Genomic DNA, 13,185 nt, shown 5'->3' on the forward strand with positions numbered 1-13,185 from the left:
AAAGCCAATAGTGCATCAGTACAGTTCACAATTTAGTGATCATGTTTCTTTGCTTCAGCTCCAAAGAAGAAGCCTGATTCTAAAGTGCCTGTCAAAGCTCCAGGTACTGACTATTTGACTTCATACTTGCATTGTAGAAGATGTTTTCACATTTCAACAGAATGCTTGTAGACTATTTTATTTCTAACTATGTCAGTCCGGAGAGTGGATGCTTCTCTGTTTGCATGGAAGTAGGGTGCCACTGCCTGCTTCGGCACCCGTTTTCTGTGGGATCCAATCAGATGTACTGTGTGTGGTCCTGCTACGCAGTGTCACTAGTGACCCTGTATTGAAATACAATTGGACTACAAACTGCTGAAAGGTTTGCCAGCTATTTAGTGATGCACCATCATGGCACAGGGAGAAAAGACAGGTTTTGTCAAATGATGTGGCCTTTGTGTTTTGCAACCTTTTTTTCTTTTTTTTTTTCTTCAAACCTCATCGGACACTTGTGGGCATGTTTGTAAGGCAGTAAATGTTACTGTCGTTTTTTGAAACTCATGAACCCACAGTTAATATTTGGTGAATGACCTATTCACTGCTTTTATAACAAATGACTTCCATGTGGGTTGCTCTATTTTCTGATGCTGATTATAGGCCCTATATCCATAACAAAACTGCTCTTAAGAACTTTTGGAATATAAAATGTACACTTCTCCCACAGGAGCATGCGCTTTTTATATTGAGCGATTTCTAACACACGCACACTGCAGTGGCCCTTATCTGAAAGGCCAGGTATATTTAATCTAGCCAATTCTATTTCATGTCTCCCAAGATCTACACAGTGCCCAAATAACAGATCGTTCATCGGTCTGGTGCCTGGAGGTCGCTGTCACATCAGTCTAATTTTACTGTGCTTTTGGAGTCCCCAATATTTACTATTAGCCACTTACGAGTTTCATTAGACCCCACATTCCAGAATGAAATGTTTCTCTGTAACTAGTTGAGGCACGTGTATTGTGGGGTACGATGGGGATATACCTCTGCCTGACTTCCTTTAAAGTTTATAAGTTGCATTAGCCCTGGTTCACGCCTAGGCGGTACTGTTTATGCGCATTTGTAGCATGCGGTTATTTGCGCGTTGTGCACATTTGTATGTGTGTTTTTTAACGCGTGTACATGAAGATGCACGTTTTGATTGGCAGCTCATAAAACATTGTGGGCAATTGAACGCACGCAAAAACGCTCACGAAAATGTGCAACATGCTTCTGCGAGTTTTTCGCCATTTCCAATTAAGTCTATGGGGAGGAAAAGTGCTTTTAACTGCCCAAAGAAGCTCCTGCATCTTTTCAGGCGTTTGGCATTTTCCTGCTAGGCGTTTTTCTCCTCAGGTGTGAACCAAGGCCATTGAAAGTCATGAGATTTCTTGTGTTGGGCAGTTAAAAGTGCTTTTTGAACTACTCAAAACCGCCTAGGTGTGAACCAGGGCTTAGATTACTTGGGTCTTCTGGAGCACACTAGGTTGGGTGCATGGATATGTTTTAAGTGCACTATTGGCATTGTAAAGGAACCTTTATGGCTCTTTCACCATTCAGCAGCTGTGCTGCAAAGCACTGCTGGTGTGCACTGTGTTGGGACTGCTACTGATATTCTGATACCATTGCACTGTACTCCTTTTTTTTTTATTATTATTATTGAAATGTCAGTTACAATGCAGTTCTATTTATCATCGCAGCGTTGCAACGCAACACATGGCAGTAAAAAAAATACTGCATGCCATATGTTTTAGCACTGTGGTGTAAACTCCATTAATTGTAAACAAGACAAATTGTCTTCAACAGGAACTATGCAAAATATTATCCTTTTTATTAAACAGCCGTCCGGAACAAGCTCTTAATACGTTTTGTGCTAGGCACCGAGCTTTTCTATATGTTGGACTGTTTACTCAGCACAGCCCAATGCACTGTTACAGATGCCCAGTGTATTCTTTGCTGTTTACTGATTAGCTATTATATGTGCATCATGAGTACTGCATTAGAGATGGACATTTCTCTTCTGAGTTTTTGTTTTCCTCCGTCTTCATAAAAACTTGACTTACATCCAGCTCCATTTTCCATTTTTTTGTCTAATCTTGCAGAGACCAAGGCCCCTGTTTCTGATGTTCAAACTTCAGGTATAATCTGCATAGTTGTGGGTTTTTTGTGTTTTTTGTTTTCTTTTACTAACTCACATTCTGTCCAGTGTGTTTCATAGATGCTTTCTTACTTGGATGTTGATTTTTAGCCTTTCTAGTATGCTGCATGTATAGCTAGTGAATACTAATGGGGTTGGCCATGCCAGCCTTTGCTCCCCAATATAGTGTGCAGTGATGTAACATTGTTTATTGCAATTATTATTTGTAAAACGAGAAGGCATGGCTCAATGACTGACTAAAACGGGAATAAGTCTGTAAGGTAAAAATTCATCCTTAAGGTCACTTTTAATCTGTGTAGTATCTATTACCTATGTACAGCGAATGTGTCCTCTCCTTCACCTGGTTGTTAGTTTACCAGAGAAAGCATTTGTACTTGACCCTATCATTTTTACCCCTTTTTACAAACGTAGTCAACATCTGCTGGTTAGAAAGGCAACACATTTCAGTTTCCGCACAGAATGTGGAGTTTTACAGTGATGTCTATCCAATGTGATTTTTATTTTCTGGTAACTGTTGCCCTTGACATAGCTAGTTTCACTAGGGAAGAGTCCTGGGGACATTTTCATTATAAAAAAAAAATATAGTAGAGAGAGAGAGATCCAAAAATAGTATACTTGCACTTTTAAAAAGAGGATTTCTGTAAAATCTCAATGGTTTAAATACTAATTTTTTTATTAAGTTTTGTTTTGTTGTCAATTGTCAGCTAATGTGACATTATGCAAAATGTAGTGGTACTCTTTAAAAAAAAACAAAAAAAACATTGACTTTGCTACGATGTCATGTATTCGAGATGTGATTTACCTAGAAGTGTTCACTTTTCAAACAGAACCCAGCAACTGTATTTGGTTTTTTTCTTTCATGTTTTGCATGGGCACAATTAACTTTTTCCTCCCCAATTTTTTTTCCCTGTTTATGAATTTGATGTTGCGCTTTATTAACTTCTTTTTCTGTTCACTGGATTTTAAAGCTGATGTAGTTAATAGTGCTATAGGCCAGCCTGAGGTGGAAAGTCTGTCTGCATTGCTTGCTTCTAACCTCACCCATCAACAATGTGATGATTTGTGTGTAGCATATGTTGTTGCTTCTTGTATCTCTCCTAAGCACACTATGGTTGTTCCACAAGAAACCTCTCCAACAGCAGATGTGGTCAGTGACTCGGAACAACTTAATATCACAGACTGGGCTGGTTGTCTAGAAGTTGAAGGTGTTCATTTAAAAGTGGAATGTGATGATTCCAAACCCAGTCCTGATGTTACTGAAGCAATTGAGATTCCAGAAAAGAAGGCAAAGTCTCTTAGTGAATTATCAGCCAATGGAGGTCCAAGTTCTTACTCCAAACATTTAATTTTAAATACTCTAGTTACCGACGATATTGTGCCACCAGATATCAGCAAAAGTCCTTTGGAAGTCAGTACACATAAGGAAGTATATGCTGCTACTGAAGATGCTACAAGTAATACATGTGTGTTTTCAAATATATTAGGTCCTGGCCTTGGTAACAAAAACCCCGATGTCATTGATGCACCCATTCCTGCACTTGACATGATATCTAAGACTTGTGGTCTGCCAGAAGTTAATGCATTTGCTGTCACTTCAGGAGCTTCTCATGTAGAGGAAATTTTGGGAGTGGAATTGGAGCCTTTTTCTGAACATGTGGTAAAGTCCACATTTGAGGTACATCCTCAAGTATCCAGTGTGTTGTCTGCAGCCTCACAGGTGTTGCCTAAAGATGAAGGTCTTGTGTTGGAATATAAGATGCCAAAAGAGATGCTTGCGACAGATTTTATGATGCCACTGGAGGGAAGAATGCCTGTAGACGAATTGGTAATACCATATGAGGGGGAATTAGCCAAGTGTGCTTGCCAGGTGGCACCTGAAATGGCGCTTCCTGTAAGCTCTGTGACCTTGGATGATTCATTGTGTGTAGCAACCTCCGAGAAGATACCTGAAGTAGTGCACATGAAACATTGTGAAGCTCATGTGCCAAGTGAAGAGCTGCCAGCTGTCAAAGCAGTTTTACCAGGAGGGTTTAAGGAAGTACCCATTCCTGTCTGTGAAATCAGTACATTTAAGGAGCTACCTACAATCTACACTGAAGCTGGGGCAGAATATATCTCTACGGAAATACTTGCAGAAGTCATGCCTGTTGCAGATTCTAAATCCACAAAACCATCAGAGGAGATTAAAACTCTTGCAAAACCTGAAGAACCTACGGTTGAGGAAGCTACTGTAGATATTGAAGATCATGTACTGACAGAGGAAATGAAAATGACTGCTGACTCTCAATTCAAGGCTTTAAGTGTGGTGTCTAAGGACAAACTGATTTCAGGATCTTCAGTGAGCATCTCTTCACTCAAAGTCCAGACACAGGAGGAGGATGGTTTTGCTAGTGATTTGGATGCCAAAGAGCCATCTGATGTGAAGGAAATAGCTGTTATTGCCTCTGTAGTGAAAGAGTCAGTTCGAGAGAAGTCACTAACTGCAAATGATGCAGCCAATGAAGCCTTTGAAGAAGTTGAGGTACCTTTCTCTGTCTTTAAAACCGACAACACCCCTATGGCTGACACAGAAGAAGGGGAGGCACATGTTAGCGCCAAACAAAAGAAATCAGCAGCTGAAGCATCTGCTGCCAACTCTGAAATTGTGGTGCTAACTGAAGAGGGGGCACAGGCTGCCAACTTGGAAGCAAGCTCACTAACCAAAGAGAATAGTGTGGATGTTGAGTCAGAATTTGACTCGCCACTAGTTTCAGATGTGGCTCCAGCTGCTGACTCTGAACCTGCCACTCAGACTTACAAGAAAGTTGCAGCTGCTGTGCCAACCAAGAAAGCAGCTCTGGCTGCCCACTCTGAAGCGGCTTCGCTGACTGAGGCGAATACAGATCCCCACTCTAATGCTTCCACATGGGCTGAGGAAAATGCCCTGCCTGCTGAAGTGGCTCTGGCCCCTGACTCTGGGGCCTACAAGTTGACTGAGAATGCGGTCCTGACTGCTGACTCTGAAAATGCTGCATCAACTGAGGAGGAGGGGGCTCCAGCTACTGTCCCTGAAACTGCCAAGGAGCAGGCTCCAGCTGTGAACTCTGAAGTTATGGAGGTGTCCCTGGCCACAGACTCTGAAGCTGCCGAGGTGGAGGCTCTGGCCGCTGTCTCTGAAGCAACCGAGGTGGAGGCTCCTGCTCATGTCTCAGAATCTGTGGCGGTGGAGGCCCGTGTCTCTGAAGCTGCCCAGGTGGAGGCCCGTGTCTCTGAAGCTGCCCAGGTGGAGGCCCGTGTCTCTGAAGCTGCCCAGGTGGAGGCCCGTGTCTCTGAAGCTGCCCAGGTGGAGGCCCGTGTCTCTGAAGCTGCCCAGGTGGAGGCCCGTGTCTCTGAAGCTGCCCAGGTGGAGGCCCGTGCCGCTGAAGCTGCCCAGGTGGAGGCTCTGGCCGCTGTCTCTGAAGCTGCCGAGGTGGGGACTGCGGGCGCTATGTCAACTGAGGAGGCGGCCATGGTCGCTGCATCTAAAACCACCATATCAACTGTGGAGGCTCTTGCCACTGACTCTGAAACCACTGCACAGACTGAGGAGACCCCAGCCGCTGATGAGAAAGTGATGGAGGATATTTTGGAAGCAAACGCTAAGGCTTTAGCCAAGGAATCTGCTTCTATATTCAATGAGCAAGAACATGTTCACTTCCATAATGATTTCAACTTGCATGATGCATCCTTTGCCAGTACTTATGAGTTTGAGCCAAAGCATGCTGACTCCAGTATTACACTGCCTGCTGATGTTTCACTGAAATCTATTGACAGCACTCAGTCTGACTCCCTGCTCATGATTTGCACCACTTCTTTACTCATGCCTGCTTCTGCTGCACCTATTATCAGCAATGATTTGACCCTATCTACAGATCATTCATTTTCTGCTGCTTCTAATGTGTCTTCTTTTCCTCTTCTAGCTAGTAAAGCTGAGAGTGTTTCCTCTCCTCCGCAACCTACTCCAGAGCTAGGTACAAGTCCTGCCAAAGAGCTAACCCCTCCTGCTGCTTTGCCTTCTTTAGAGCCTGTGTTCTCTGTTCCTCTTTCTTCTGTTTCTCCTCCTCTTGCCTCTGAAACTGCCCCACCTGCACCCCCTGCTGACGATGAGGAAATGCCACCCCTGATCCCTGCAGAGGTTCCTGCTGAGGAGTCAGTCTTCCAGCCTGTGGTGGTAAACATCGCTCCTCCCAAACCTCCTGTAGCCACTCCTTTGAAGGAGCCCGTGCTGAAGAATGACAAGGGTATTATACCTGGTGTTTTTTAGATGTGATGCAGTGCATGATGTTGGGCTATAATGCCATTAAAATATTACTAATACGGTGTGTGGAATTTATTAGATACATGGGTAGTTTTCTTTCCATTTATGATTGCATTTAAGTTTTGAAAATGAAGTAGATATAGCAAATATTGTTTTCCAACAATTCTCATGACTTGACAATCATTAAATTTTCTCAACTTACTATGGTGTACTTGTTGATGCTGCCAATTAGTGTAAATGTAAACCTGAGGAAAAAGTGTTCTTCTGTTTTATATACTTTTTAACATTTCACCACTTCTTTTTGTGTAGAAACAGATATATAATTTCCAGTTGCGTTCTGGCTGCTTAAGTGGTAACAAGAAAGCAATGTTTATGATGGTTTTAAATATAACTAGATAGATGCTGATACGTGTTTTAGTGTACTTCCAGGAGCACATCTATTCTATCTCCATAAGTGGATGTAAGACTTGTCTCAGATGCTTGATTATTGTCCAGCCTGCTTTGCAGTATCTACAGGCTGTGTGGCAATTCTGAGCTTATGTGCTTAATGCGACCACTCTGCTCCATTGGTGCATGTGTGGGTTTCACTGCATGGACTGCAGCGAATAGAAAAGCTGTGTCCTTTGATAGTAGGGATGCACCGAAATTTCTGCTGCTGCAAAATATATCAACCGAAAATGGCACTTTAGGCAAAAGTACCATTTTTGCAGCCACAATTGCGGTGCATCTCTAGTTTCTCTCCTCGCTGGGCGCTGCTCTTTGTCCCCTCTGACAAAGAGCAGCATGCGGGGAAGGGATTCGGCTGTCAGCGTTGTCACAGGAGGCTGAGCTCTCCTTTCCGCATCGCCTGCTTTGCCTCCTGACAGCAGAAGGAGCCAGAATCGAGAGAGATGATTTCAGCTGATCGCTGAGTGCTTGTAAATAATTGGGAACATAGTATGTTACTGTGTCCCCAATTATGAATTAACAGGAAGTGTCTACATCACTTCCTGTTCACTTATGATTGTGGACATAACTGATACTATATCCACAGTTTATGAATGGACAGGAGCACTCAGTATATAGGCTGCCTGTTCATAAGAGGTGATGCAGAAAAAGAGATTTAGGACTGTGTCCTCAATCTTTTTATTTTAGTTTTAAAAGGGAAATATCGGGGGTCTGTTTAGACCTCTGATATTTGCCAAGAGCCCCCGACTAAAGTCGGGGGTAAAATAAATAATTTTTAAAAATTAGAAAAAATAATAATTTTTGGTTTCGGCCTGACATTTCTTTTTGTTTTGGTCTGAAAATTAAATTTCGGTGCACCCCTACTTTTATAGACTTTCTGACCCTGGCTGGTCCAGACAGTAATCACACAGTTGAAGTATGTTTTATACCAAACTACAAGGAAGACAAAGCATGGCAAGAGATCCTTACTTTTAAAAGTTTACTTGAAGTTACAAAATGGATTATGTAGTGTTGCATTTTTTTTTTTAACATGAAATATAGCTTTCTCCCTGCAAGTGAATAAAAATGTTTTAGAAATCCGTGGAGCTTATTTATCAAATTTTGCAAAAGACAAATAATGCACATTAATGTTGTAGTTTGAGGTACATCTCATGAAAAGTCAACCGAGTATTGCAGTGGAATCCATTTTGTGTGAGGTTATATTCTTCTCTAGGTGAGCGCTACTATAAATTTTCTAGGTAAAAATAGAAGAAACCTCTAATTGTCGGCATATAGGCTTGGTATACCCTGGAAGGAAAACAACCCACCGTTTTAGCATGGTTTTATGTTGCTAACAATTTACTTGGAACACTTCTGGGCTGATGCATAAAAACTAGAGCAAGGAAATTTGAAGCAGTTTCCTATAGTAACCAATCAGATTAAATGTTTGATTTTCCCAGTAAATGTCACAATTTGAGGATTTCCTTGCTTTTCTATTTTTGTACCACAGCCCAAGAATACCTACCACAAATGGGTGGAAGTGTATGTTGTATTGAATGTTGTATTGAGTTCTATGTCCTAAGAAGCCTTGCTTGCCTTCTCAAAATTGTTTGTGCCAGATTGTCTACTTTAGCCTGGTAACTTTTGTCACCCTGTTTTTCTGTCTCATTTAGAGGATGGTGTGTACTAATAAGCCATACTTCACAGTGGCCATATTTCTCCATGTCATTTTTAGTAGGACTCTACTGGCAATATCGTCATTTTAGTATAAACCTGTGCTTCTGATTTCTGTAACACAGCATCAGTTTTAAGAACATTTAACTAATGAACTGCATTTTACCACTAAACTCTGGAGTGTGACAAACTGGTCATACATACTTTGCTCTTCAATATTGTCAGCTATGTGTGAATAGCATGGAGTATGGACATTTACATCTGTATTGTGCAAGCTGAAGTTGGATTTGTGAAAGTTCACTGGTGAATGCCACTAAGGTTATCTCTCTAGGATATTTGAAGTTTAGTCTCTGCTTATGTGTAATATAAAATGTAGATATCTTGGCAGTTTAACGACTTAAAAAAAAAGCTTTTTCCTCCTTACATTATAGGTTTGCTGCACTGTGAGTGAGTCCCAATGAATCATCTGTTATGATAGAAGCCTAATAATGATTTTACCTTTTGGCAGGGTCAGGAACAGAGTCAGACAGTGATGATTCTCCTCCAGAACTGGAACAGGACTCCACACAATCTTCCACTCAGCAGGCACAGGTAAAGTGCTAGTTTAAGAGATTGATGAATTACTTTTCTCTCACTGGCAAGATGGTCTGGGATAAGGATCTAGTATACCAGCCATGTGACTGTCATTTCCAAAACCTATTGGACTTGGCTGAAAACTTTTCCCTTGATTCCTTATCCTGGTTCATTAGCTTATGTTGTGCATATAAAAGCATTTTCCTATCTGAATTTTTTTTCTCTTTTATGTATACCTCCTTATTGTCTGCATTAAAGTTCTCTGCAGACAATAAGACTCTAGCTGTCCAAATCTTTGCACGCATTATTGTGTGATTAATACATCTCTGCAGTACATGGACATTTTCCTGTATTTTATCTCTTTAAAAATGCTACAAGTACCAAAATCAAATACCTGTTGACCCTGCCATCAATATACTGACCACCTAAACTAAGCCCTGGCCAGTTCACCTCTGCACTGTAGAACACCTTCCTGTGATACAAACAAGGGAATCTGTTCTCGGGTCCATTTTGACGAGAATTAGGCAATGCCAGAGACACTTGTTAAGACTTCAGTTCAGCAGAGCAAATGCTGTCGGCTCAAACAGGAAATTGGAAGCTCACTAAAATTCTAACAAATCAACAGTTTTCTGTATTTGCCGCATTTTTGAAAATGTGTGCATGTTGCAGAGATCTTCAGAATGTTTTCTCTTCTTTTAAAGGCCAAGTTCACCTTTTGCAAAAAAAAAGAAATGCATATTTAATAATATAAACAAAAAAATTATGCAATTTTTTAATTTTTGCATTCAAACCTTTGAAAGCATTGCAAGTGTGATCACTCGATGACAGCTGCAAAGCTCAAGATTCTGCATTCTCTCCCAGGTAGCGCTCCGTACAGAGTTTCAGTTAGGATATTTACCGCATCTACCTAGTCCGAGGACGGCTGCACACTGTATAAGGTGATTTAATGCAGTTTGAAGTCCATCTGTCCTTCACCATCTCTCCTAACAAACTCTGTACCTCAGTATGGGTCTTCCTGGGAGAGAATGTGCAGAATCCTGAGCTTTGCAGCTGTCATTGAGTGATCACAATTGCAAGGCTTGAATGCAATAATTAAAGAAATGCTTATTTTTTATATTTATATATGCATCTCTTTAATTGAAATGTGAATTTAGCCTTTAAACGTGTCCTTAAATCTTTTTTTTTTTTTGCTTTTGCTGCTGTACCACAAAATGTAAGACTTCTGCAATCAAAGTAAAAAAACATTTTTACGTGACTTATTTAGTATCCCATCAACTCTAGACTCATGGACTAGCTTCCTAGTTTTCATTACAATGTATTTTTCCTTTATAAGCCCAATCCATCAAAACCTTTAGAATAATTAAAAAAAAACTAAAATTTGGTTTGTATTTTCCTTGGATGGATGTTGTATCTACTGTGGTGGCGTTTTTTTAAATCGAAAATGCCTAATTTTCAAGCCCTGCCATTGGATAGAATAGCTAATTTTGGGATAGCCTGAATGTTTTTAGTTTGCATACATTAGGCTTACTATATACTAACCCTTTGCACATCTTTTTACAGCTTGCTGCAGCCGCAGAAATAGATGAGGAACCTGTCAGCAAAGCAAAACAGAGCAGAAGTGAAAAGAAAGCAAGGAAGGTAAATGATCTCTATGTCTGAAGCAGGTTATCATTAAAAATTACTAAACGTAATGACTGCTAAACCACATTTTGTCTTTCATTCATTCAAGTGACGTTAAACCCTCATTTTTTAACCTAAAACACTACTGTAATGTGTACCTTAGTGTAGTCCATGGTTGTTTCCCTTCTCTTTGCTGCTCTTCCTTTTAAATCTGTATCTGTTCTCTTGCTGGGGGAGAACTTCCCTTTGCAGCTGAATGCCTCGTCCTGTAGTGCTGGCTCAGGTTGTGAACCTGCACACAGACACCATATATCCATTCCAGAGACAAGGCAGTCTGCTGCAAAACTGAAGTTCTGCCCAGCATGAGAACAGATACAGATTTAAAAGGAAGAGTAGCAAAGAGAAGGGAAACAACCATGGATTGCAGTAAGGCACACATTACACTATTTTGTTAAAAAATCTGAGGGTTTAATGTCACTTTAAGGATAAATATTAAAGTTACAAACATTTGAGAAGAACATTCTAGAGCTGCCTCCTTTGAATGAAAGTTCCTCCCTAGGTTTAAGTCCCTGCTCCATTTAATGCTGGCTGTGCAGCTTGCATAAGCATTGGTGGGTTAAATTGCAGAAATTTCTATCATATTGACTCCATAGGTGGGTTAAATTGCAGGCATTTCTTTCATATTGACTCCATTGGTGTCGTTTGCGAAAGGTAGTTTGTGTTGTCTGTTTCTGTGAAGTTGGCATCAGGTAAGCTGCCATCAAAATTTGTTAAATATTGTTGGGTATTATTGCAATTTGTGACCAAAGTAACTTTTTCAGGCTTAACCCTGCAGTTCTACTTTGTTTTTTCCTGCCTAGGCTATGTCAAAGCTGGGGCTTCGCCAGGTTACTGGGGTCACAAGAGTCACTATCCGAAAGTCCAAAAACATCTTATTTGTCATTACGAAACCAGATGTATACAAGAGCCCCGCATCGGACACTTACATTGTCTTCGGAGAGGCTAAGGTGTGTACGGCAACTACAAGAAAGCGAGTCTTATAATCCTGTTGAAATAAGATTTATTGGTTATATACTGAATTCAATTTTATTGTAATCAGGCTAAATATTAATACAATTGTTTTTTCAACACTTCCAGATTGAAGATCTCTCACAACAAGCCCAGCTTGCAGCTGCCGAAAAATTCAAGGTACAGGGAGAAGCAGTATCAAACATACAGGAAAACACACAGACTCCCACAGTACAGGAGGAGAGCGAAGAGGAAGAGGTGAGATCTTTTTGCAGTTTATTATTAGTATACAGGATTTATATAGCGTCAACAATTTGCGCTGCGCTTTACAATATTAGGAAGACATTACAATCACCATTCAAGACAAGATTGTAAGGAGGGCCCTGCCCCTGAGGGCTCACAATCTAAAAAGTTTATGGCAGATAAACCATTTTATTTTACTGTACATAACATGGTCACTACAGTGAGCTGTACATGGCTCTTGGTATTTTGTTTCTGTGCACTGCCATGTGAAGGCAGAACTGTACAGATGTTCCTCGCTTACCGACTTACCTGTTTTGCGACCACTCGCACTTACGACGGACCGCCGATCGACCTCCGACCTTGCACGTCAACGTCAGTGCGCCGCGTCGCCGGCGGAAGTGGTGTCCTCCGATCTTCACTGCGGGTCCCGGTAAGTATTTTCATTGCCCGATGCACAGTACACTGTTCGGTACTGTACATCGGCAACGCTATACAGTACTGTACTAATGCAGTACAGTACTGTATAGAGTTCCTCACTTAACGACCAATCCGTTTAACGACCTGGTCGTAGGAACGGAACTTGGTCGTTAAGTGAGGAATACCTGTACCACGTAAAATTAACATTAAAAAACAAATTCTGAAATATGTTGGGCTTTGAGGCTCTGCAGACAGACTAGACAAGGGCTTTGCCAAAATTTTCCTAATGTTCTCTGTCAGCTTATCAAGGGTAAACTTGCTTATTTTAGTATAAAATTGGACATTAAATAAAAATGGTAGTATGCTGCTGCGGAAATGTAACTTTGGGTTGCAGTACATGTGGTAGCACAAGGGGAGGTCAAATCACAATTTTGGACGTAGACTATCAGAATTGGAGCCTACTGCCACGTACTAGAAGGCCGAGGACAAGCTCTTCCATTCACCACAGAAAAGGTAAATAGGTGTATATACAGGGGTGTGGAATTCCTATCGCCCGACGCCCGGGACATGCAGTTTCGGGCGCCGGGCGAGTAGTTTTTATGTACATTTAGCCCGGCTCCGGACAAGCAGAGCTGAGTGTACATTGTGGGGCAGCCGCCGCTCGTTTACTACAAGTGATCTGATCAGACCACTTGTATCAATTTGAGCAGCGGCGATCGTTTCTGCCCAAACCCCCGCCGTAGTTTTCGGGGTCCCCCGCTCTCCTGGGGGACCC

General features: G+C 41.4%; 1 protein-coding gene across 3 annotated transcripts in view; it reads left to right on the plus strand.

Moving 5' to 3' along the window:
- The window catches only part of NACA (nascent polypeptide-associated complex alpha subunit), a 48,101-nt gene that overhangs the window by 29,917 nt on the left and 4,999 nt on the right, over positions 1 to 13,185 (plus strand). For 2 of the 3 annotated variants that reach the window (XM_018569604.1, XM_018569605.1), the window contains 4 exons: positions 9,058 to 9,140; positions 10,683 to 10,760; positions 11,603 to 11,749; positions 11,880 to 12,008. In XM_018569604.1, the coding sequence (XP_018425106.1) occupies positions 9,058 to 9,140; positions 10,683 to 10,760; positions 11,603 to 11,749; positions 11,880 to 12,008 (437 nt within the window). Of the gene's footprint in view, positions 1 to 5,872; positions 6,433 to 9,057; positions 9,141 to 10,682; positions 10,761 to 11,602; positions 11,750 to 11,879; positions 12,009 to 13,185 lie in introns of those variants that run through there. The other variant, XM_018569603.1, reaches the window with a different exon arrangement.

Source organism: Nanorana parkeri, unplaced genomic scaffold, assembly GCF_000935625.1.
Source record: "Nanorana parkeri isolate BGI_ZX_2015 unplaced genomic scaffold, ASM93562v1 scaffold1364, whole genome shotgun sequence".
NCBI lineage: Eukaryota > Metazoa > Chordata > Amphibia > Anura > Dicroglossidae > Nanorana > Nanorana parkeri.